The 21,877-nt window shown below is 42.2% G+C and overlaps 4 protein-coding genes across 9 annotated transcripts; 2 read left to right on the top strand and 2 right to left on the bottom strand.

Moving 5' to 3' along the window:
• Positions 1-67: 67 nt before the first annotated feature.
• On the bottom strand, positions 68-12,546 carry Dh44 (corticotropin-releasing diuretic hormone 44). Of its 6 annotated transcripts, XR_015271033.1 has the most exons (6): positions 10,907-11,059; positions 10,741-10,850; positions 7,647-7,851; positions 3,604-3,729; positions 1,128-1,923; positions 68-521 (listed from the first exon to the last, which is right to left on the bottom strand). XR_015271033.1 is itself a non-coding variant. In XM_086830104.1 (5 exons), exons 3-5 carry the CDS (start codon positions 7,848-7,850, stop codon positions 1,240-1,242), a joined length of 1,014 nt encoding a protein of 337 aa, XP_086686230.1. In that variant the 5' UTR covers position 7,851; positions 10,741-10,850; positions 10,907-11,062; the 3' UTR covers positions 68-1,239. The 6 variants fall into 6 exon arrangements, 4 of the variants coding, with proteins under 4 accessions (XP_086686230.1, XP_020813109.2, XP_020813106.2 ...); XR_015271032.1 differs by having other exon boundaries at positions 10,741-11,062; XM_086830104.1 differs by having other exon boundaries at positions 68-1,923; positions 10,907-11,062.
• Positions 4,606-5,783, top strand: Fst (Frost). Its single transcript, XM_020957446.2, has one exon. It carries the CDS (start codon positions 4,638-4,640, stop codon positions 5,649-5,651), a length of 1,014 nt encoding a protein of 337 aa, XP_020813105.2. The 5' UTR covers positions 4,606-4,637; the 3' UTR covers positions 5,652-5,783.
• Positions 12,547-15,929: 3,383 nt separating the features above from the next.
• Scm (Polycomb protein Scm) lies at positions 15,930-20,395 on the top strand. Its single transcript, XM_020957429.2, has 4 exons — positions 15,930-17,013; positions 17,082-17,999; positions 18,074-19,105; positions 19,169-20,395. The coding sequence occupies exons 1-4, from the start codon at positions 16,513-16,515 to the stop codon at positions 19,304-19,306; spliced, it is 2,589 nt and encodes an 862-aa protein (XP_020813088.2). The 5' UTR covers positions 15,930-16,512; the 3' UTR covers positions 19,307-20,395.
• Positions 20,396-20,515: 120 nt separating this feature from the next.
• On the bottom strand, positions 20,516-21,842 carry SpdS (Spermidine Synthase). Its single transcript, XM_020957453.2, has 2 exons — positions 21,700-21,842; positions 20,516-21,323 (listed from the first exon to the last, which is right to left on the bottom strand). The coding sequence occupies exons 1-2, from the start codon at positions 21,831-21,833 to the stop codon at positions 20,594-20,596; spliced, it is 864 nt and encodes a 287-aa protein (XP_020813112.1). The 5' UTR covers positions 21,834-21,842; the 3' UTR covers positions 20,516-20,593.
• Between the last annotated feature and the right edge of the window lie 35 nt (positions 21,843-21,877).

Here is a 21,877-nt window from a genome sequence, read left to right as displayed (position 1 = left end):
CCCATCATAAATATGAATACAATTCCCCCAGAATTGAGTCCCGAAGAAAGTTAATTAAGCGGATGGCTTTTTAATTGAATGTCATGTCAATGCCTCATGATTTTTATTTTTGTTTTCTTTGTTTGTTTGCTGTTTTTTAATAAGTATATATACGTACATACATATAATTTTTGTATAATATATAATTTGTTCGTTTTGGAATTTAATTAATTTCGATTGGATTTTATTTACATACACATAGAAATTAATTGTTTGTATTAAATTTAGCAATGTACAGAACGTAACGTTTAAATGGTTAATTAACTTGTTTGGTAAATTCCTTGTCCATTCACACAACACGTGACGTATTCATGTATTGAAGTATTTATTAGCTTTCTTGTTTTGGGAAGTAAGTAGGGCTAAAATCGTAATTCGTATATGATTTAGAACCATTTGTCTCTTAAGTATGTATCTCCTAAAACTTGAACCCTTTGCTTTCCTTCTGACGACGTAAACTCAATAGTGACCGACTGTGGAATAAGCTTGCACCGGAAATAAAAGAGAGAAATACTATATCCGTATTATGCTAATTCTATTTGAGCATTTGTATTACGTAATTAAAAGAAACGCAGCAAACGTAAACGAGAGAGAGAGAGGGATGCAGAAAATAACCAATTTCCGCCCGCGGAGAATATAACAACAATTGCCATTTTTTTGTTTTTAGCGAATTCGAATAACAAAACATGAAATCCCTATTGCATTACGTACGAGTTATTAACGCCACTCGATTAAATAATTACTCAAATTACACATAGATCACTATTAAATACGCAATGCATTTACGTTTATATCCCTCGCGCCTCGGTCGCAGTAAGTAAGTATGTAAGTGTCAGCTTTCGCCTCTAAGTGTAATTAATCGGGGGATTTATTTTTTTGAACAGTATCTGTGAGAGAGGTAGCATAAATCGTTACATACACCGTTGGTTATTTCCGATAAAATATAGGATTCAAATGCGAATACATCTAGCAAAGTAGCAACGTGGGGTAGGTTCGTCATCGAGGGAGTATGTGCACACACAACATTGCCTTTGCCTGCCGTCTGCCATTAGGAACCGTCAATTTGCAATTAGCTGTCTAATAGCACTTACCACTAAGCTGTCGGCACCGGCACCGGCCTCCGCCTCAGTATCTGTGTCTGTATCTGTTAATGTATCTGTATCTGCATCTGTGTATCCTTACTCGCGGCTCGATCCCGCTCAATTAGTTAACATTATGGCCCCTGTGAAAGCGGTAGGGAAAGGTCCAGGGCAGGCGGTCGTTTGCATTGACCGCACCAACAGCTCCACGTCCGCGTCCTCGACCGCGTCCACTTCCAGCTGCCTCCTCGTTGGTCCAGTTTGGCTCGAACCCCTCTAGTCCCGCCTCAATGTCGTTTTCGTTGTCGTTAGCGTCGTCATCCTGCTCCTCGTCGCCTACATATCTCGCCGAGCTTTTACTGGCTTCGCTCTCATGCTCTTGGCTCGTTTCGTTAGCAGCTTCATTTCCGTTGGCCCGATGCCTGGATGCCAGTCCCATTCCGGCCACGTCCAGAGATTTCTTCGCATAGCTGAGCAACTGCTTCGGTTCTGGTAGTGACTGGGTCCGTGTTGAGTCCGCAAACTGTGACGGAGACTGCGGCCATCGGTAGCTCCACAGTTGGCTGGGGAAATGCTGCCAGGGCAAGAGCAGCTGTTGTCGACTCAACTGGTGCTGCTGTGGCTGCTCCTGCTCGTGCTGACGCAGCTCCTCCGGCTCCTCCCATTCCTGGTCGCGGTCCAGTTGTCGCTCAAGCTCCAGTTCCCGCTCGGTTGGCCACTGCTGGCGAAAGCGGCTGCTTACCTTGGGTCCTGGACGCAGGAGCACTCGCTTGCCCACGTTCTTGAGGATGGCGCGGTTGAGTTCGACCTGTGCGAGTGCAAAACAAGCAATATGGATTCACAAATAATGCTGTATAAAATGGGTGCCAATGTGGCCACAGTGCCCCATCCCCACTTCCACACCGATTCGATTCCGAATCCACCACCCGCCTTCCCATTTCCATTCCCAAAGGGACCAGCCCAACGAGATTGGCGTACACATACATATATTGGTCGACCACACTCCAAATGTGATTAAGGTTGCAATTTGATTTGCAATTCAAGGGCCATTTTATTTAATTACTTGAGAGTTGGTCCATAGCAAAGCTTTTCTTCAACACCTTTGCTCGGAGTCTCGAATTGACTGTTTAAAGCTACGAGTTTTCATTGAATGTCAACCAATCATCAGGATTCTCAAGGTCTTATTGCAGGATATCACGGCATATTTATACTGACAGCTATGAATCTTTACTTATTGACTACCGCTTTTGGTTTGCATTCCAAGCTGGATATTCAAGGATCCAAGTGCTTGCTTGGAGCTCAAGTTTGCAAATTGATGAGCTTTAATTCTAATCAATGAGTCAGATATACATATGTAAATATATTTAATTAAAGTTGAGAAATTGAGTTTAGGTTTCTTCCATAAAGTTAGGTGATGTTCGGCTCTGAGCTAATTTTGAAAATTACATAAACGTTTCTATTTTTGGTCATAGCTCCTTATCCTTCGCTGCATTATTCAGACTCCGTCGATTTGTGTCCTTTAAGGCGGACAATGCCAATCCAATTTCCCTTCTGGCTGTAAATCTCCCTGCAGGATACTTAAAGCATTTGCGGCGTGCTGAGGAGCATATTATACCTGTGCTCGGTCCTCATCTTTCACCGATTCAAATTGCTTTTGGGATGCTGGATTAATTTATAAAACCCTTTGACAAATCAATATTGTTATCTCGGCGTGTGTGAATGGGTTCGGCAGCGTGTGCTCATCCATTGCCACCGCATCGACCCTCTTTAACGAAAATTCAACGTGGGGGCCAAAAGGTGAGGCTAGGCGGTTATCAAGGCAAATTGTTTGAATTCCTCGCATTAAAACGTTTGATTTTCCCCGGATTTTTTCCTCTTTTTTGTCTTGTGTATTCCATTCCGCCTTTGGGCTCGAAGCGCTTGGTAACCAAATAAACTCGCTTTGTTGCTGAGCCAAAATATTTGTGTTACACATACGCAACGCTGGTTTTGTTTCGGGCGCTGCATGTACATATATTCTGGGCGAAGTGCTTAAGCCCTGTTTGGGCTCCATCTTGGGATTGGATCTTGTTTACCTTGCCGCTCCGGAACGACTATGTGGGCTCCTCAATCCCAACTGGCGGCGGCGGGACCCTCCTCGCTCTGATAGTCCATGGAATATTTATGGAACTGGCGCTTGCGAGGAGGAATTAAAAAACTTTTTGCAGCTGGGCGTTCTTTATGGCTTTTTGAAAGTATTTCTCATTAGACATTCTAGTTTTGATTAGCCGCTTCATTTTCATTTGCGCATCGCTCCCCGCCGAATTACTCATTCCTTTTCCTTTCAACGGAATTGTTTTCCGTTTGTCTTGCGGCCAAAGTTTTTCCCTCCTTACCTTTTTATTAAAAATACTGTGCAAAGTGGTCAGCGTCGCCCCTTCTATTGCAGCCGTAACCTTGGGCTCACGCCCTTCCCACTTCCTCCCACTTTCCACACCCTTGTACTCACCTGGCGGGAGTTCTCCTTCATTTGCCTGCGTGCGATTTCCAGGAGCAGGCGCTGACGCAGCACATCCAGGGGATTGACAATGGACAACGACGGTTTGTTGCGCTTGGCCACGAGCAGAAAGTCATCCTGGACGGGGAGAGTATATACAAACATTTACATTTACATTCGCTGCTAACTTCTTGGCACATCACATAATAAAATCGTGGCCAGGTAATGCAAAAAGTTTTAAGTCCCATTTTCAAAAACAGTTCTGCTCACCAAGTTTGATGGGAAATAAAACCTCCGACGGATTATTAGCATCGTAGTTGGTCGGGGGGAGGGCAATCTTGGAGGCGACACTATAAACAGGCTTACATCATGCCCTGTTTTCCCCCATTGGGAAATTATCGTTTAAAATCAATCTTGGAATCTTATCGCTGTTATGGTTCTACGTTTTTTCCGCAATGAACAAGCGGACTTTTTGGCGATAAGAGCCCTTCGCGCTGATAAAATGGAAAATTTCGAATAATTTCGTGAGTCACAGCTGGAAAGCAATTGAGGCGTAGGAACTGTGAACGGGACTAGAAAACACCTGATACTCTAATTTAATAATGGGGCATGACAACGCCGAAAGCAATTTCTTTTCGCGATTTCAGGGAACTGTTTCTGGATCGTAAAGATAATCGCCCGAAATCTAACCTCAGCTCATTGCAAGTGTATGATAGTTTCCAGGGAAGAGTTTAGCAAAGTCTTGCAAGTAAATTCTCGGAAGCTGGATTAGGGCCACCCGTAGTATTTACCTTTCAAAGTTTGGGCAGCGGGCAGCTGGCAGCGGGCAGTCGGCGTAAACAACCGATTTAGAAATCATGCTCAGATAAATATGATAATTTCGAATTTTGTTTGTCTGGCTATCAGACATGCTAGCGATTAGATAGGGAAAAGCCAGTGTGTGGTCGCAGCGTCTGGCAGCGAGGAGTGGACCCTCTGGCTATCAGCGTTCTATAAAAGCAATGCTCCCACCTGGTGCCGGTTAGTACACTCAAAACACTTGCGAAATGAAGGTTCTAACGCTCCTTGTATTGACGGCCCTTGTGGCGGTGGCCGTGGGACGGCCGAACGGCGGTTGGTTCGGAAACTTTGGCGGAAACTGGATCAGAAGATTCGGTTGGGGCTCGGATGACACCGAGGCGGTTAAGGCAGGTTCCGGCAACTGGAATGATGGTCATAACCAGGGTCAATGGAACGGCAATGGTCATGGTCAGAATCAATGGAACAACAATGGTCATGGTCAGGGTCATTGGAACGGAAACAGTAACCATGGACATGGACACGGTCATGAAAACAACCATGGTCATGGTCATGGCCACGGACACGGCGGTCATCGCCCACCACCGCCACCACCCCCACCAACGGAGGAGGACATTGCTTCCACCACCGAAGTGACTAATCCCACCGAGGAATCTACTCTGGCCCCCGAAACCCCAGAGGTCTCCACCACTCAGGTTCCGGAAGAAGTCACCACAGACGGGGAAGACGGTAGCGGATCTTCAGAAGATACCACTCTGGCTCCTGAAGAGTCTACCACTCTGAGCCCCGAAGAGGGTGAGACTTCGAAGAGTCCAGAAGAGAACACCACGGAACCCGAAGAAGGTAGCGGATCTTCTGAAGAGACCACTTTGGCTCCAGAACAGCCCGAGGATTCTACTACTCAGGCTCCAGAAGAGCCCGAGGATTCAACTACACAGGCTCCGGAAGAGCCCGAGGATTCTACTACTCAGGCTCCGGAAGAGCCCGAGGATTCAACTACACAGGCTCCGGAAGAGCCCGAGGATTCTACTACTCAGGCTCCGGAAGAGCCCGATGATTCTACAACACAAGCACCCGAAGAGCCTGAAGATTCCACAACCCAGGCACCCAAAGAGCCTGAAGACTCTACAACCCAGGCACCTGAAGAGCCAGAGGACTCTACAACCCAGGCCCCCGAAGAGCCTGAGGAATCCACAACCCAAGCACCCGAAGAGTCCACCACCAATGCTCCGGAAGAGACCACAACCGATGCCATCGTCTAGGATCCTGGTCCTAGTTTAAAGTCAAGGATTCCCCAAGAGCTTCAGACTCGCTGTAAAAGTTGCTGAAAAAAATCAAAGACATGACGTCTCAAAACCGATAGGTTGAATATTCAACAAGTTTTATAGCAAAAATTGTTCAAATATTAAACTATTGTAACTAAATTATTCTCGGTGCTTCGGGCACAAACCACGTGTTACCTATTTATAGGACTAAGATTGTAACCTCATTTAAGAAATGTTAAGTGAACTTGTCACGTACTCGTCATTTAGTTTTGTAGTTTCCATAATCTTAACAATTAAAAGAGCCTAAAAGCAAATCAGGAATTCCTTTATTTTCTCGAGTTCACTTGAAAATTCAAAACTTTAGCACTCATTAAACACTTATCGCGCTATTGAACTTTCACTTTCGTGGCCATGACAATATATTGTTAGTTTTGTGTTTCTGCCTTGGTGATAAACTGATTGATTGACGTACATACATGCATCAGTCAATGGGTTGCTACTTGACTGATTTGTCGCAAAATCGACCCTTATCGGAATATTCATACATATGTACCCTGCTTGCTATGCGTCATCTTGGGCAATGGAAATGGAAAGTTTCATAATTGACTTTAATCGTGGCCCGAAGGCTGACGGTCTTTATACCCGGTGTCCACAAAGAATAATGGTATTTAAACTTGATGCGAACTGAAAATGTGTGTGTGTAACAGGCAACTCAATAAAGTTTATCACTTTTATCAGCACTACCAGACTAATCACTAGATCTTGGTGGGGACAAGAGCCAAGGCTACCAGGTTTGGGAACAACATTCAAATAGGTTACACGCAGCTAATGTGTGTTAAAGATGCCGCATGGAAATCCTATAGAGAACACCTCATAACGAGGTGAGATAAGAGTTATGTTGGCTACCTTTATCAGATCTGATATCAAATTTGGTAACGATTAATACAATTTCCAAATAATGTAACTAGTTTCTAATTCGGTATACTGGTGAACATGATGTATTATGGATGTATACACATAATACAATTGGATAGGAATTATTAGGCAATAATATTACAATCTTTGGCTCATATATCGTTCGCACATGGAATTTACCAGAAATGTTGTTACTGTTGTGCTTTAATATCAACTTTTACAAACGAACTTGCTCGCATTTAAATTGCGCTGAACAAAGAATCGACTTCACCGAATTCGAACAACTTCTTAAAAAATCAGAAGTGAAAGTTTTGATTGTGGACAACAACAGGAGTTGACCAACACAAATAGAATGTTTCTCTTTTTGGGTGTTTTCGTTCAGCTAATGAGGCCTGTGTAAAATCCTTGACGAAAATTTCCATTTGTTTTGAAAGCATTGGACGTGAAGTAATGGTGTTGCCATGTTCGTGTGTGTTGTTACCGCAATTGATTGTATTGACGATTAATTTTTGTTGGCCCGAACCAGTTTCACATTGCGGTATTTGTCACGGATGGAGCACTCATGGGCCAGATTAGATTAAACCATAAACGAGATCCAAACTGACTTTCAGTGTCAAGTGGATTCGCGGAAATGAAGAAACGAGATTTGCAACTCCCATAAAGAGTTCCTCGGGCAAGGGTACTTTAGATTATCAACGAAAAATTCCAACTTAACTGGAAAAATATAATAGTTTCTTCAAATTCTAAATTTAGAGATGATTTGATTTGAACAAGTGATTTAGTAATCTCTAGGGTAGGGATGCCAATCAATTTGTAAACTTTTAATTATGTAGTCTATTAAAGCACAGAATTCTTCACACATTTGGGCGCCTAGTCCTTGGAAAGACTTAATGCTTCGAAAAATGCGTCAATTTATGAACAGAAGCCCATGACGTTTGTCAAAGGAGCTGGGAAAACAGTTGTTCGTGGAATACAGAGCCAATAATTGAGTATGCATTCGGAAAACATTCGCTGAAGAGCCGCAAAAACTGCTGTCAGTCACAAAGCGGCGAAAGGACAGAAGGAATATGTATGTACCTGTATATTTCGTGCATCTGTGTAGTCCAGAGGATATCCGTTTGTGCGGCCGCTTCCGCCGACTTCCGCTCCGGCTCCTGCTCCTGGTCCTGGTCCTGGGCCTGGTCCGGCTCCTGCTCCTCCTCGCTGCGCCGTGCAAACGAGCCTCGTGGCACACAGTAAAGTTAATAACACCGGACAAAACCACGCTGTGGCTTTCATCATTCTGCAAAAGAAAAAATAAAGGTCAGAAACGCAGTGTGTGCACAATTTACAAATTTGCATGTAATGCAAATTGCTTTCGGTAAAAAATGCGTGTTATTCATCACAATTTATTGCAAACATCGAAATCTAAATATTAATACAACAAAATACATAGGTGGGTAAGGTAAAGTCCTGAGGCAGCAATGCAATTAATTTTTGCAACAAAATCACTCGTTAACGATTTATTTACCAACCTAATCAGACAAATAATTTCATCAACTGCTTGGCAGTATTGGTTTAACGCCTGATTTTTAATTTGACTTTTGCCTGTCATATTTATGCGTGTCAGCCAAACCCAGCTTGATGCGGAGTGTCTAATATGCATGAAAATTTAGATGGTGTGTTCATTTGCATGGAAAATTAAGCTTATATGCGCGGCTATTATTTCTAGAACATTTTCGGACCACTGCCGCTCGCAAACTTTGACCTCTCGCCGGCGTTCCCACTGGAATGCAATGAAAATATAAATGGCTGACAGCTAACCTGTGAAAAATGTGCAATATTCTGACAACAAGAAGTGCTCCTCATAATTTATGGGCCACGTAAATATGTGGTACTTCTGAAACCTAGTTTTTTATGTATATACTCGCTGAATGTATATGCATATCAATCTCACGTCCCTGTGGACTTTTCAATCGGCTTGCCTGGGGAGTTGAGTGTAAATATACCCCAGACTCTGGGTAAGTTGGGAAAGGAAATGAACCTCATTCGCATTGGAGGCGAAGACGTCGATGTGCAACTTCAGTACCTTTCCTGTTTCCAAATTAAAGGTGTTGCTGGGGCACTTAATTTCCAAAGTAGACTTCTGTCCTTGCAGAAAAACACGTCGTCGTTTATATATTCATTTATCTAGGGGACAGCTTTGGATGACAAGACCCCCTTCGGCCGTCTGAAATAATATACCCTCGGACATACGAGTGTGTGCACAATTAAAAAAGAGACATCAGGTACCAGATACCTAACAACTTTAATTAATTTTAAAGTTTTTCCCTCTTTAGTGCTATTTACACTAATATATATTGGGAAATTTAAAGAATATTTATTGCTTGGTTGTACACAAACTGCACATTTTTTAAATAAGTTAATTTAAAAGACACCCATTACCAAACTTTTGCCAATGTGATGTTCCTAAACCAAACTTTGAAAGTTTCTTGCATCATTGTTCCATGTAACTACATAGATTCTGTTGCAAATTTTCTTCCTTTCATTGAGTACATTGTTTTAGAATCGTCCACATCAAGGCTAACAGTAGAAATAACCAACTTTTGACACAGGCGGCTTTTGTTTCACTGGCCATTTAAATTTCATTAAAATCTTTAAAACAAAAATGTTGTGTGTCCGTCCAAAGCAGCACAGGATATGTGACCTTATTTTTAGGGAATCTAAACATCTGAATTTTTGTGGTTCCTCAAAGCGAGGCAAACGGCGGAATTTTGAATCCTGATTTCGACTAGAACCCTCCTGCAGAATGCGACCCATGACTCACATCTCGCATCTCTCGTCTCCGAGCTCTTTTGTTCTGGTCTGGGGGACAGAATTGAATCCCACCTGTCAGCCGGAGCATTAGACATCATCGTGTAAGTAAGTGCTAATGGCAGCAGCATTAGTCCTGCCGGCAATCACATGTCATATAGATGCCACTTGCTGAACGAGGATTTACGATTTGCGAATTGCGAATTGCGAGTCCGGGCCAAATTCGAGTGCTCCGTGGGCAGGCTTGGGAACCGCTTTTGGGCCACTGATGGGTTTTATTATTGATTTCCCCTACATATAAAATAGATCGCAAATAAGCGAGTGGCTGAATGCGAATGAAATGTGAAAGTTTCCGCGCCCATGCCGAAGTTGCAGCGGAAATTGCACCGCAATTGAATTAGGGATTCTCGAGCGATTTTCTGCCTAATGGAGGGGAATTCCTTCGCTTTTGGCTTCACCATCGCAATCTCCTTCGCCATCGCCTTGGATTGAAGTTTCCAAGAAGAGGAGGTGAATGTAATGAATGAATTCTAACATTTGAAGTTGAACAAATATTGATTTTCTGGAAGTAATATGGAATTCAGGGCAATAAAACTGCCCTGCCCCACTGAGGATTGGCCACCATTGCGCCGCCTGACAGCCATTGTCATATATCCCAGAGACGGAAATCGTGATTGCCCGGGGCTACTTGCCAGCACGTCCCTTCAGTTTTATCGGAAGAAAACGAGGAAATGAAAATGCCTTATCTATGCCAACTTGAGCTATTTGCATACGCATGCAAATACGAGAGCGAGCAGCATGTGAACATCGCATCGGCATAGGGGACAAGTTTTGCCTGCTTTAAAAGCCGTAAATCCCTAAATCCGATTTGATTATGGCCATAAAAGAAAGCGCCAGAGAAAGGTCAATTCTGAGAGACATCAATCGTTGGCAAGGCGAGGCATGGGGGAAATAACAAGGTGTGATTGCCGACGCTGCCAACAAAAGCGTCAACGCTCGCTAAGCCTGTTTGCTGTCTATTAAATGACGGGACGTGTTGTTACCTGAAACCGCCGGCAACAGTGCCTTAGCCGTCTAAAAGGAACTCACACAAACACCACACACACACACACACACACACACATATATATATATATATATATATATTTGTATATAGAACGGAAAACTAATTAGCTTAAACGTTTTTTAAGCAATCAATCAACTTTCGCCAAAACTTGCACAACATTTTCGTCGTTTTGGCTGAAATCTGATATGGTTCGCCGTTTTCCAACGAAACAACGTTTAAGCCACAATCTTAAAGACATATATATGTATAAATAAACAGCGACGTCTCCTTTTTCCCGTTTTGTTCGAATAACATCACATAAAAAGAAATCACCTTATCAGTGGTAATTGCCCCTAATTTCGATGTGGATGGATCTCCGACGCGCGACGGATACGGATTGATTTATGACGATCGAGATACTTCGCGTGTGTTAAATTCAGCAGCTATTAGTGACCTATTAATCTTTCGTGTTTCCAATTTATTTTATGTTTTCACGCACCGCGCCGAAAACTGGAAACGGGATCCTGTAACTCAAACTGAAACTGTTGCTGCTAGAGTGGCTGGTACTGCTGGTGTGGCTGCTGTTTCTTTGGCTCCTGGTGGTGCCACCATCGAATCTCGAACGCAACAGGCTGACGACGAGCGGAGGACTCACGGAGTCAAGCGATTACGCCGTGTTTTTATATTAAGCCCCACGAGCGACACCCGAAGTGCTGCCTCCGAGGACTCCCGACGTCGTCGTCGATGAGGAAGGAACCGAGTCCGAAGAGTTATGAATGAAAACGTGCGAGTGCGGCATGTTGCCAGGATGGTGATGGTTGGTTGGAAGCCGAGGTGTAATCAGAGGGCGGACACGGGGACAGGACTCTGAGAGGGTTAGACCCCTCTAATAAATCACCAAGGTGTGCGCCAACGTATTAAGGAATTGACGGATTCACGCTGGGGCCGCTGCTCGAGTTCAGGTGTTGCGTGCAACATGTTGCCAGCGGGTCGACATCGTCATCGCTGTAATTATCGAACTCAATTAATATTTAATGAGTTTTATTTGCACATTAATTGTTCGATTTAAAGCCAGACAGCGCTTACATATGCTGTGGCGGTTGACGAGGATCCGGAGCACGACCAGAAGCACTCAATGTCATGCCAATGGTGCTAACGTGGCCGGACGGGAGTGAAATTGCTCGCCATAAATCCGTCACACGTCCTGCGTCCATGGCAGAAGATGAGTTGGAGACCCAAAATATTAATTGTGCTTCGAACCGAAGATCTTGTGTTATTGTTTTAATACCCTTGCAGTGGGTTATAATTTTAGTCAGAACTTTGCAACGCAGTGATGGAGACATTTCCGCCCCTATAATGTATATATATTCTTAATCAGGATCAACAGCCTAGTCGATCTGCATCGATCTTGCATATATGGTAATTTGAGATATTGCCATTTGGTGTTAGTCTAGAATTTTAGTTTTAATGTTTTGGAAATAGAACGACTATATCATATACATACATACATAGCTGCCACATACAACTCATCGTTAGTTATAAGCAAAACTGTGAATGTAAAACTGTAAATATAATGTTTTCATATAGCTGAATGTAAATACATATACATAGATTATTTACATTGTTATAATTTCTAGTGGTCTTATGCCAATCTGAAAGGGTATAAAAACTTCGGCTTACCGAAGTTAAGTTCTTTTCTTGTGTTTTTCTTAACTTGAATAGTTAACATTTTAAAGATTGTACTATTACCTCTTTTATATATTGACAATATATGAAATCATAAAATATGAGATATTATCTTTAATACTATTGACATAAAAAATATAGGACATTATTCCATAAATTTTAAAGAAAAACTGCAGATAAAGAAGCTAAATGTATACCAAAGTACCAAAAATTTAAAAACAGGTCGAAAGGAAACTTAATGCTTCAAGAACCAAGTTGCATTAAACAAAAAAATAATATTAATAGTATACATATATACTAAATAAACCCCGATTTTGATCCTTATGCCTGGTACATACCTTCTCCGTTGGTAATAACTTGTAATACCCTTGCATCCTGTGGGTAGGCATACATGAAATGGGCGAACCCGTTGTGCTTCTCAACTGAGATTGATTACAATAGACAAGGTTTTTTATCAGTAATTTGTGCATTTTAAATTGCTTTGGGAACCACAACCAGATTTCATCTTAAAACAATCAACAGGCAACAGTGTTGCCATCTATCCAAAGTGTCCTTCGTCCTTCGAGATGATGATGTTCGCCCACTTTGACATACTTTTTAATTGCTTTCAACACGTGTCTTCGAGTATTTATGTACTTGGATGTGCATGTGTCGGGTTGTAATTAAGTACGTAAGCACACGCCTCCATTTCCTGCCCAGCAGGATGCTTTATAGCTGATTGAATCCTGACAAAAATGTCACTCCCGCCACTTTTATGGAACACTCTAGCGCTGCGTATGAGGCAAATTCATTAATTAACTTTTAATTTTCAGCATATTCCTTTTTAAAATGTATCTATGTAGTTAAAGTAAGCGGAAAGTTTGTTGTGCCTTAATAGAACTATTTACTAAATGGTTTCAAGAAACACTTGAGTCATTTCTTTTATCCATAATAATGGATACCTTAAGAATACTGTGTAAAAGTCATACGTAGCAAAAAAGAAGTCTTGGGTATTTGAACGGGAATAAAAAACTCTTCTTAGAAGTATCATTTGGAAAGTCAGTGTACGCGATAGAAAAATTCCTAATATTACACTTACATTTGTATAAAATTACTTAAGGATTGTAACTTAACATGACATCTTGTTCATTTGTATTAATTTATTTTTTTCCCCCTAACTCTAGCTGATCTTTATTTTAAAATCTAGTCATAGGCCCCTCCCTGCTCAATAAGGTGGCAATACCAAGTACTGATAACAATCCAGTTAATTCGAAAGACACTTCATACTCGTTAACATGTTTGTCACTGAGGGACAGAGTTCAACCCCACTCAAGAATCCACTCAATGCTCCACGCCCGCATTCCCGCCCAAAAAGCCTTTTGTCTGATTTGCGTAATAAGTCAATGACTCAACGGAGCGTCTCTTGACACCCCTTTTTCTAATAGCCCACCGACGATTGACGCTCGGTAAACGGCATTTAATGAGGAGTGGAAGAGGCAGCCGGCTCATTTCATCCAATTATCCTTGTTATGGCCAGCCAGCCGATGGTTCCATCCAATTATACACGCTTATGCGATTGTGTGAGTGTCAAGGAACTTGGTGTTTCGGTCAAGTTAAGTCATTAATTATTAGGAACATATTATTTAGTGCCAGTAGACACTTCATTGGGAGTGTTATTAAAGCTGGGAAAACACACACCCAGCCGCATCACAAGGATTTAATTAACGGCGGTCCTTGCTCTTTGTATTTTTTAACCACAATATTTGGCTTCCAGTCGAATCTCTCTTTGAAATGTTAGTTCCATTGCATTCGAAATGAGCGGATTATTCTTTGAAGCCTTTCAATTAAATCAAGTTACGGGCCATTTAAGCAAAGAGATGAGAAATCAAGCAGTGGAAGTTAGTCAAAAAGTTGTGGAATATATATTTCTGCTAATCCAAGAAAAGTTTCGCAAAACTTGTCCTTCTTTGATGGCGCCTACGATGTAATGTGATGTAGATTTTATTGCCACCAAAACGTATTAAATTCCTGAAACAAGCAGCTCGGAATGTTGTTGTTTATCTTCTTAAGCGATATACTTTTAGTAGGTCTCTAAATCAAGTTAATAATATTTCCTTCAATGTTCATTATTCTGAGCTTCATCATACATACCTTAGTTCAGATATTATAATTATTACATGTTCAAATTTAATTTACGTTTCTTACTTGTTTGAGATATGAACATAGGCCCCCCGCAACTTAAAGATATATTTATATATAATTAACAATAACTATAGTCAAGGAAAGATTTTGAACACATCACATTAAGAAGACTTACATTTTTCAGTAGTAAGCCTTACAAATTGGAAATTCTTTCAAATTGCTGGCATTAAGCCCAAGGTACTTTTTGAAATAGCTGAAGATATTTTTAAGTAATTTCCCGACTTATATACTATGTGAAATAGTTGGCAAAGATGGTTGCATTAAATTTTCAAGTAATTATGTGGGTTCAGATTATTTCAGTTAGAAACATATATTTTCATTAATTTTGCAAGGTTTCTAATGCGAATGGAAAATTATACTTTATTGAAGCTGAAATTTGATAAATTTTCCTAAATTTCTTAAGCATATTTTCATCTACTCAACGACCTTTTTTATTACTTCAGAATAAATCTAAAAATATTTAACCTTTCTTCGTTCGAAGGGATAGATTCTTAATTAATTTTAAGCTGTCAGGATATATAAATATATACTTATATATAAACTCAGGCGCACTTCGATGCTTCTTTCTTTCTTGTACTCTTGTAATTTCAGTCAGAAGTTTGCAACGCAGTGAAGGAGGCACCACCGACCATATAAAGTATATATATTCTTGATCAGGATCAACAACCGAGTCGATCAAGCCATGTCCTACGCAAACTAGTCTCTTAGTTTTGAAGCTATCTCAATAAAACTTTGCTGTTAGTTTTCTATATACTCTCACGCCTATATCATATAGCTGCCATACAAACCGATCGGAAAGTTTTTAGAAGAAAAAAAATCGTACTTTTCCAATCTTTAACAGAATTTCATAGAATTTGAGATGTAGCCATATTATATTACTTTAGAATTTCGGTTTTAATTTTATGAAAATCGGACTACTATATCATAAAGCTGTCATACAAACGATGCTTAGATATAGAGGAAAGCGCAAAACTGTGATTGTAAAACTGTAACTGTAAAACTGTAAGTTTTTCTCACATAAATTAGTATAATTTATATTGTATTGATTACTAGTGATCAAACTGCAACCTGAAAGGGTATAAAAACTTCGGGGTGCCGAAGTTAGCTTTTTTTTCTTATTTCTTTTTTAATGTTTTGATCATTCTTATGACAGCGGTTGGACGGACAGAAGACATGGCTGGATCGACTCGTAAATTATTATATTATATTAAAATTATTACATGAAATCAGTGGCATTCTTATTTGTTCTTTAATAACTAAAAATTAATTTAATTAATTAATAAAAAAAAATTCAATAATTTATTTATTATTTGTGTTTTTGTAGCGACGCAGCAGTGCTGTAAAGCGACAACGAACGAAATAAATTTGACAAAGTGCTACGGTAAGTATTAATTATTTATATTCCTTAAATGTCCCGAGCTGTTGTCCGTGTTGTTCGTGTATACGTACTATTGTCATTTTCGTTATGTTATAAGCAAAATAAGAATAAAAGTTCATGGGTGTTCGACAGAACACACTTAATCACTTATCGGTGAATATGTTGTTTTCCTGAACATAACCAAATATTATTTTTTGTAAACATTTTTTTTTTTAACAAAATAAACGTTTCGTTTACGATATTTATCGATATGTCCATGACTGTTTCGGCCATCACTAATAAATCAAATATGGCGGATGCGTGAAGTAATCGAGTATAATATCGATATATCAATCGATATAAGGAAGAGTATCGATACCTCGACAAATACAAGTACAGTATTGAGAAAAAAAAATTTTGCGAAAAATAAAGTTAAGAAGTTCTTAAAAGAGTACATTTTTGCAATAAAACTGACATTTGGCTCTAACTGACCATCCCAGCCAAATCAGAAAGCAAGGAAACCCCTTTTTATGAAAATCGTCGACGCTGTTGAGGCCGAAACTACTTGTGCGCGGTGCGTGTGGTTTTTGTGCTGCGATGCGATTTTGCCACCAATTGTTATTACGTGACCTTAAGAACGCCGCACATTTATTGTAATTCCTCTTCGTTCTTCCATGCGGCTCGGAGAATACGATTTGCCCTAGGCGGACAACAGTGTTTTCAAGTGGCCGCCATGCCATTGGCATTACATGAGTTCGAGTGCGACGCTAAAATCGAAATACACGGAAGTAAGGGCCATCGCCTGAGATGTTAACGGGCTTGCCGGCGGCGGGAATCAGCAAGTGCATCAATTAGGACACCCAAGCGCAGCCAAGGTAGCCATGTCGGGCGGACGCGATAGCACCGCCAGCAATTCCGCCTCGGCTGGAACAAGTGCCCCAGCTTCAGCTTCGTCTTCGGTCACCACCACCTCGCCCGCGTCCGCGCAACGACAACGGGGACGTCCTCCTAAGCGAGCCAGCTGCACATGGTGTGGCGAGGGCAAGCTGCCGCTGCAATACGTCCTACCGACGCAGACTGGCAAGAAGGAGTTCTGCTCAGAGACGTGCATCGCCGAGTTCCGCAAGGCGTACAGCAAAGGGGCGTGTACGCAGTGCGACAACGTGATTCGAGACAAGGCGCCCAACAAGGAGTTCTGCTCGGTCATGTGCATGAATAAACACCAAAAGAAGAACTCCTCCACCAGGCACAGTGGCGGCTCGGCAACCAGCAAAGGTCTGCCGGAAAACGAGCGCAAGTTACTAGCCAGCGGAGCTCCGGCGCCCACGGGTCCCTTTCAATACGAGAGCTTTCACGTGTTTGACTGGGATGCCTACCTGGAGGTAAGTTAGCTAGATAGCTCCATATCCATGTTTCCTTTTAACAATTTATGGTATTTCTGGCATCATAGGAAACGGGTAGCGAAGCTGCTCCTGCAGAATGTTTCAAACAGGCTCAGAATCCCCCCAACAATGACTTCAAGATCGGTATGAAGCTGGAGGCCCTGGATCCACGTAACGTTACTTCCACCTGCATCGCCACAGTGGTTGGTGTGCTGGGCTCCCGGTTGCGTCTGCGATTGGACGGAAGCGACTCACAAAACGACTTCTGGCGGCTGGTAGACTCAACGGAAATCCATGCTATTGGCCACTGCGAGAAGAATGGTGGGATGTTGCAGCCGCCGTTGGGATTCCGCATGAACGCCTCCAGTTGGCCCGGCTACCTTTGCAAGATTTTGAACAATGCAATGGTGGCGCCGGAAGAGATATTTCAGCCAGAGCCGCTGTCGCCGGAGGAGAACCTGTTCAAGGTGGGTCAGAAGCTAGAAGCAGTCGACAAAAAGAATCCGCAGCTCATCTGCTGTGCCACCGTGGACGCCATCAAGGACGACCAGATCCACGTAACCTTCGACGGTTGGCGGGGCGCCTTCGACTACTGGTGCAATTACCGCTCGCGAGACATCTTTCCGGCCGGCTGGTGTGCACGTAGTTGCCACCCAATGCAGCCGCCGGGGCACAAGTCACGCATGGAATCCAGCAACAGCAAACAGCGATGCACGCGTCCGCGCTATACCTTGGTAGCCGAGTCCGAGGCCATGGTACCCGCCTCGCCCGCCACCGCCCACTTCCATCCTAATTGCAAGGGCGGTCCGTTTATCAACAATTCCAAGCTACCATGCATGGTAACTGGACCAACGTACCAAACGCTGGCCAAGCTCTGCCTTCAGGAGGTTCTGGCCGCCAGCACGGATACACAGCAGCTATCGAAGCTGCTTTTTGCCTTGGAAGGAGACGTTCACATTGTGACCGCAGCGGGAAAGAATTTTACAGTGAGTATATTGAAATTGAGCTTAAAAAAAAAATATTGTGTTATACAAACTTCCTTTTTATTTGCGCCTTAAAGGTGAAAATACCATCGCCCTTGCGCATGAAAGATGACGAGAGCCTGGCCCAGTTCATAGAGACACTGTGCACTACATGCCGGGCATGTGCGAATCTCATCTCGCTTGTCCACGAGACGGAGGAGTGCAAGAAATGCGCCAACAGCCGCAAACGCCAGCTGGCCCAATCGGCAACACCGCCCACTTCGCCAGTACTCGCCGACAAGCGAAATCGTCAATCCAATTCGGCAACGACTATGCCCTCAGAGAAGGCGATTGTCAAGGTAGAGGCGGGAATTAAATTGCCCGAGGAGAGTAAGCCCAAGGCATCGACGAACAATAGCAAGGACGCAGCAAACCATCAGAACAGTCACAGTTACAACAACAACAATAATACGAACAGTGGCAACAAGACCAACACAAAGGTGGTCATAAAGACCGAACCAAATGGATTAACAGCAGTCCCATCATCCTCCACAACGCAGGCTCTGCGCAAAGTGCGCTTCCAACACCACGGGAACAGCAATACGATTGTGGCTAATGGAAGTGCAGACGCAAGCCAGACTCCCTCGGTTTCCACCAGCCATTGCAGCAGTTCGTCAACTTCGTCCAGCTCAAGCCTGGCAGGCGGAACGGCTAATACCAGCTCTATTGGGAAATACCTGGCACCCCTCGTGGCCGAAGTGCATCCGGAGCAGGTCACCGTTAAGCCCTCAAGCAACAGCTATTACAAGAGCCCGACGACGCTCTCGTCGAGTGCCTCGTTACCAACCTCTGTATCAACGCCATTTACGGGCTGCCAGTCAGCCTCGTCCACTGCACTGGCTGCAGGCGGAGTGACGGCAGCTAAGGCGGCTACCGCGCCGGCCGGGGCAGCTGCAGCTGCATCCACGAGCTATACAGCGATTACCTCACCCCTGAGCACACCCACGCCGGCATCAGCGAACTCACAAATGCGGGCGCAGCCCATCGACTGGTCCATCGAAGAAGTTATCCAGTACATAGAGAGTAACGACATCACCCTTGCAGTGCACGGTGACCTCTTCAGAAAGCATGTGAGTGACTACAAAAACTTGATAAAAATCTATAACTGAATGGATTTTTTGAATTTTTTGCAGGAAATCGATGGAAAAGCTTTATTATTACTAAATTCAGAGATGATGATGAAGTACATGGGCCTGAAGCTAGGACCAGCCTTAAAAATCTGCAATTTAGTCAATAAGGTCAACGGTCGTCGAAATAATTTGGCGCTTTAAACGGTACCACAAGTTACAAGAACAGAACTTGTTTTACATAGAAGTTGTTAACAATCTAGTACCTCTCCCTAACGTAAAAGCAAACATAAACATGAACGAAATGTATTCATATAGGTATTTTGTGTTGGCCATTCAAGAAGAAAAAGTACACTCACGCTCTTTTTTATATCAATATTATAAATGAAACAGACGCGCAAATCGAAACGCAACGCAAATTCACGATGTAAACAACCATTTAAAACAGTCACATTAACAAATTATAGACTACCATGAAGCCGGTTTTCAAAGAATCGTAACAGATTTCCTTTTTCACTTTTAGTATTGGATGAAACACGCCTTAGAAGTAGGTACCTTATACATGTATAAATATTTACTTTACCTTGTAAGAAGAGCACCCTTCCATTATAATTATTTCGAATTAAGTTGAGACTCTTTGCTCGAATTAAGTTTAAAAATTTATTTCCACATTACCCAGTTAAAAAACGTACGTACGTACGTATCGTATATGTATACATATATATTTATCATTTTAACAATCTAAATCATTCATCGATTCATTTCCTTTTTTTTGAAAACCGGAGCTTGGCTACCAAAACACAATGCTGCACATACATGATATTTATTACACACAAACACGCCCATTTAGGCACAAAACCTATCCAACGCATAACAAATGATATTTAACATTAGAATATAGACCACAAAATAGCAAACAAAACAAATACATATATAGGGTAAGTGTACATATTTTACATATAATTTTGTAATTATGTATCTATTGCGTTTTCTAACTATAATAACAATATATAACACCGGCCGAATGTATAATTTTGCAACTAAGTTACAAAAATGGAGTATCAATTTTTAGTCCTTAGATAAATATACGCAGCAGACTTAAGTAACTTCGTAACATAAGAAACGCTTCCTTTCAAAGTTTTGCAATATAATTATGCGATATAAAGATTCGATCGTGTAAAAATATTGCGTTGTCTCATTATGTTTACCAGCAACCACTTACAAATACAAGACACGAACTGTATATACCATTACGTAATAAATACATTACATTTGTTCTATTTTCAACCGTAACCCAATCATCAAGCTTTCTTGAGAAATTTATCGTATCAAAGGAATGTGTTGTGGGAATGATAAGAGAAAGATCATTTTTAAACTTCTTTTCGGCTTGAGATGAAGTCAAAATCCGTTAAATTTTGTAATTATTCTATTGTCATATTTATTATTTAACAACAAAGATATACACAAAATATCTTTACCGTTCTGGCAAAGTCAATCGTAAAAGTGTTTCTGAACCCAGCGCGGCAAGGCAAACGCAGCTGAATGAACTTCGGATGAATAGTATTTCAAATCTATGGCATCTATCTGCTGCTTCTCTAGTTTAGGAGTAGCAAAGCTTTGATTTTCGTTCAACGAGCCCATGACGAAGCCGATGTGGCCGCAGGGATACGATGGAACGGAGGTGACCGCATACGCCACCTTTGCAAAGTGCTCCTTGCAACCCGACATTGTCTTCTTGATGTAGTCCAGATCCAACCAAAAACTCCCACCTTGGGAGCAGACAATTCCATCGTCTTTCAAGGCGTGCTTCATCAGCTCGTAGTAGCTCTCCTGAAACAGGCTTACAGCCGGTCCAATCGGATCCGAACTATCAGTAATGATGACATCGAATTCGTTTTTGTGGTTCTTCATGTAATCAAAGCCGTCGCCGATTGTTAGCCTCATCTTTTCGCTTTCGAATCCGCACGCCATCGCCGGTAAATATTTCTTCGAGAGGTCCACAACGCGATCGTCGATCTCAACCTGATGGACTTCCTCAACCAACGGATGCTTCACCACCTCACGGGCCACACCGCCATCGCCGCCGCCCACGATCAGCACCTTCTTTGGGTTAGGATGGGCGCAGAGCGGCAGGAAGGATATCATCTCCTGGTATGAGAATTCGTCCCTGGCCGTGCACTGTATAATCCCATCCAAAATCAAGCACCGGCCGTACGTTTCCCTGAAAAAAGAACACATTTTTTATGGAATCATATGAAACCCAAAACATGAGGCCTAACTGGCTATCAGTTTTTTCTTTTGTCTTTGGCCTTAGATGACTCTACAGATAAGGCTGCTCGCGTGCAGATTAAAATATACAAATCAAAAGGGTCAGATTCAAATTTTCTATTCGTGATGGAAAAATTTTCACTCCGAGAACGTGGTCATTTGTTTCTTGGCAGTGACTAGATTATTTTGAGACTTTAACTTTGTTAAACATGCATATACAATAGAAAATTAGACCGGCTTTTACATACAAGTATGCCCATTCAGATGTAAACAAATCCATAAATGTGCAAGCAAGTTTTTGTTTCCTAATGTTTTTTTGATAGACTTACGTTTCAACAATTTTGATATCCTGGAACTTGGACTTTTCCTCGTGGATTACCTCCTTGATCTTCAGGGAAAAGGACTGGCCGGGCCACAGCTCGGCCTGGAGCTCGCTGAACCATCCGTTTGTTAAGGAATCCATTTGATTAGTGCGGGTAGACACGTGGGCGTCAACAGCTGATAAGC

This window comes from Drosophila serrata, unplaced genomic scaffold (assembly GCF_035046125.1).
Source record: "Drosophila serrata isolate PLE 108 unplaced genomic scaffold, ASM3504612v1 contig_228, whole genome shotgun sequence".
Taxonomy (NCBI): Eukaryota; Metazoa; Arthropoda; class Insecta; order Diptera; family Drosophilidae; genus Drosophila; species Drosophila serrata.
This window is presented reverse-complemented; position numbering and strand designations above follow the sequence as displayed.

Excerpts from the sequence above, each read along its gene's own strand:
- Dh44 (XM_020957450.2), bottom strand. The coding sequence starts at position 7,850 with ATGATGAAAGCCACAGCGTGGTTTTGTCCGGTGTTATTAACTTTACTG. Across the intron at positions 3,730-7,646 it reads CAGATGCACGAAATATACAG|GATGACTTTCTGCTCGTGGC; the intron begins GTACATACATAT and ends CTCCCCGTCCAG. Across the intron at positions 1,924-3,603 it reads TGAAGGAGAACTCCCGCCAG|GTCGAACTCAACCGCGCCAT; the intron begins GTGAGTACAAGG and ends GCACTCGCACAG.
- Scm (XM_020957429.2), top strand. The coding sequence starts at position 16,513 with ATGTCGGGCGGACGCGATAGCACCGCCAGCAATTCCGCCTCGGCTGGA. Across the intron at positions 17,014-17,081 it reads ACTGGGATGCCTACCTGGAG|GAAACGGGTAGCGAAGCTGC; the intron begins GTAAGTTAGCTA and ends CTGGCATCATAG. Across the intron at positions 18,000-18,073 it reads CAGCGGGAAAGAATTTTACA|GTGAAAATACCATCGCCCTT; the intron begins GTGAGTATATTG and ends TGCGCCTTAAAG.
- Fst (XM_020957446.2), top strand. The coding sequence starts at position 4,638 with ATGAAGGTTCTAACGCTCCTTGTATTGACGGCCCTTGTGGCGGTGGCC.
- SpdS (XM_020957453.2), bottom strand. The coding sequence starts at position 21,833 with ATGGATTCCTTAACAAACGGATGGTTCAGCGAGCTCCAGGCCGAGCTG. Across the intron at positions 21,324-21,699 it reads GATATCAAAATTGTTGAAAC|GGAAACGTACGGCCGGTGCT; the intron begins GTAAGTCTATCA and ends TTCTTTTTTCAG.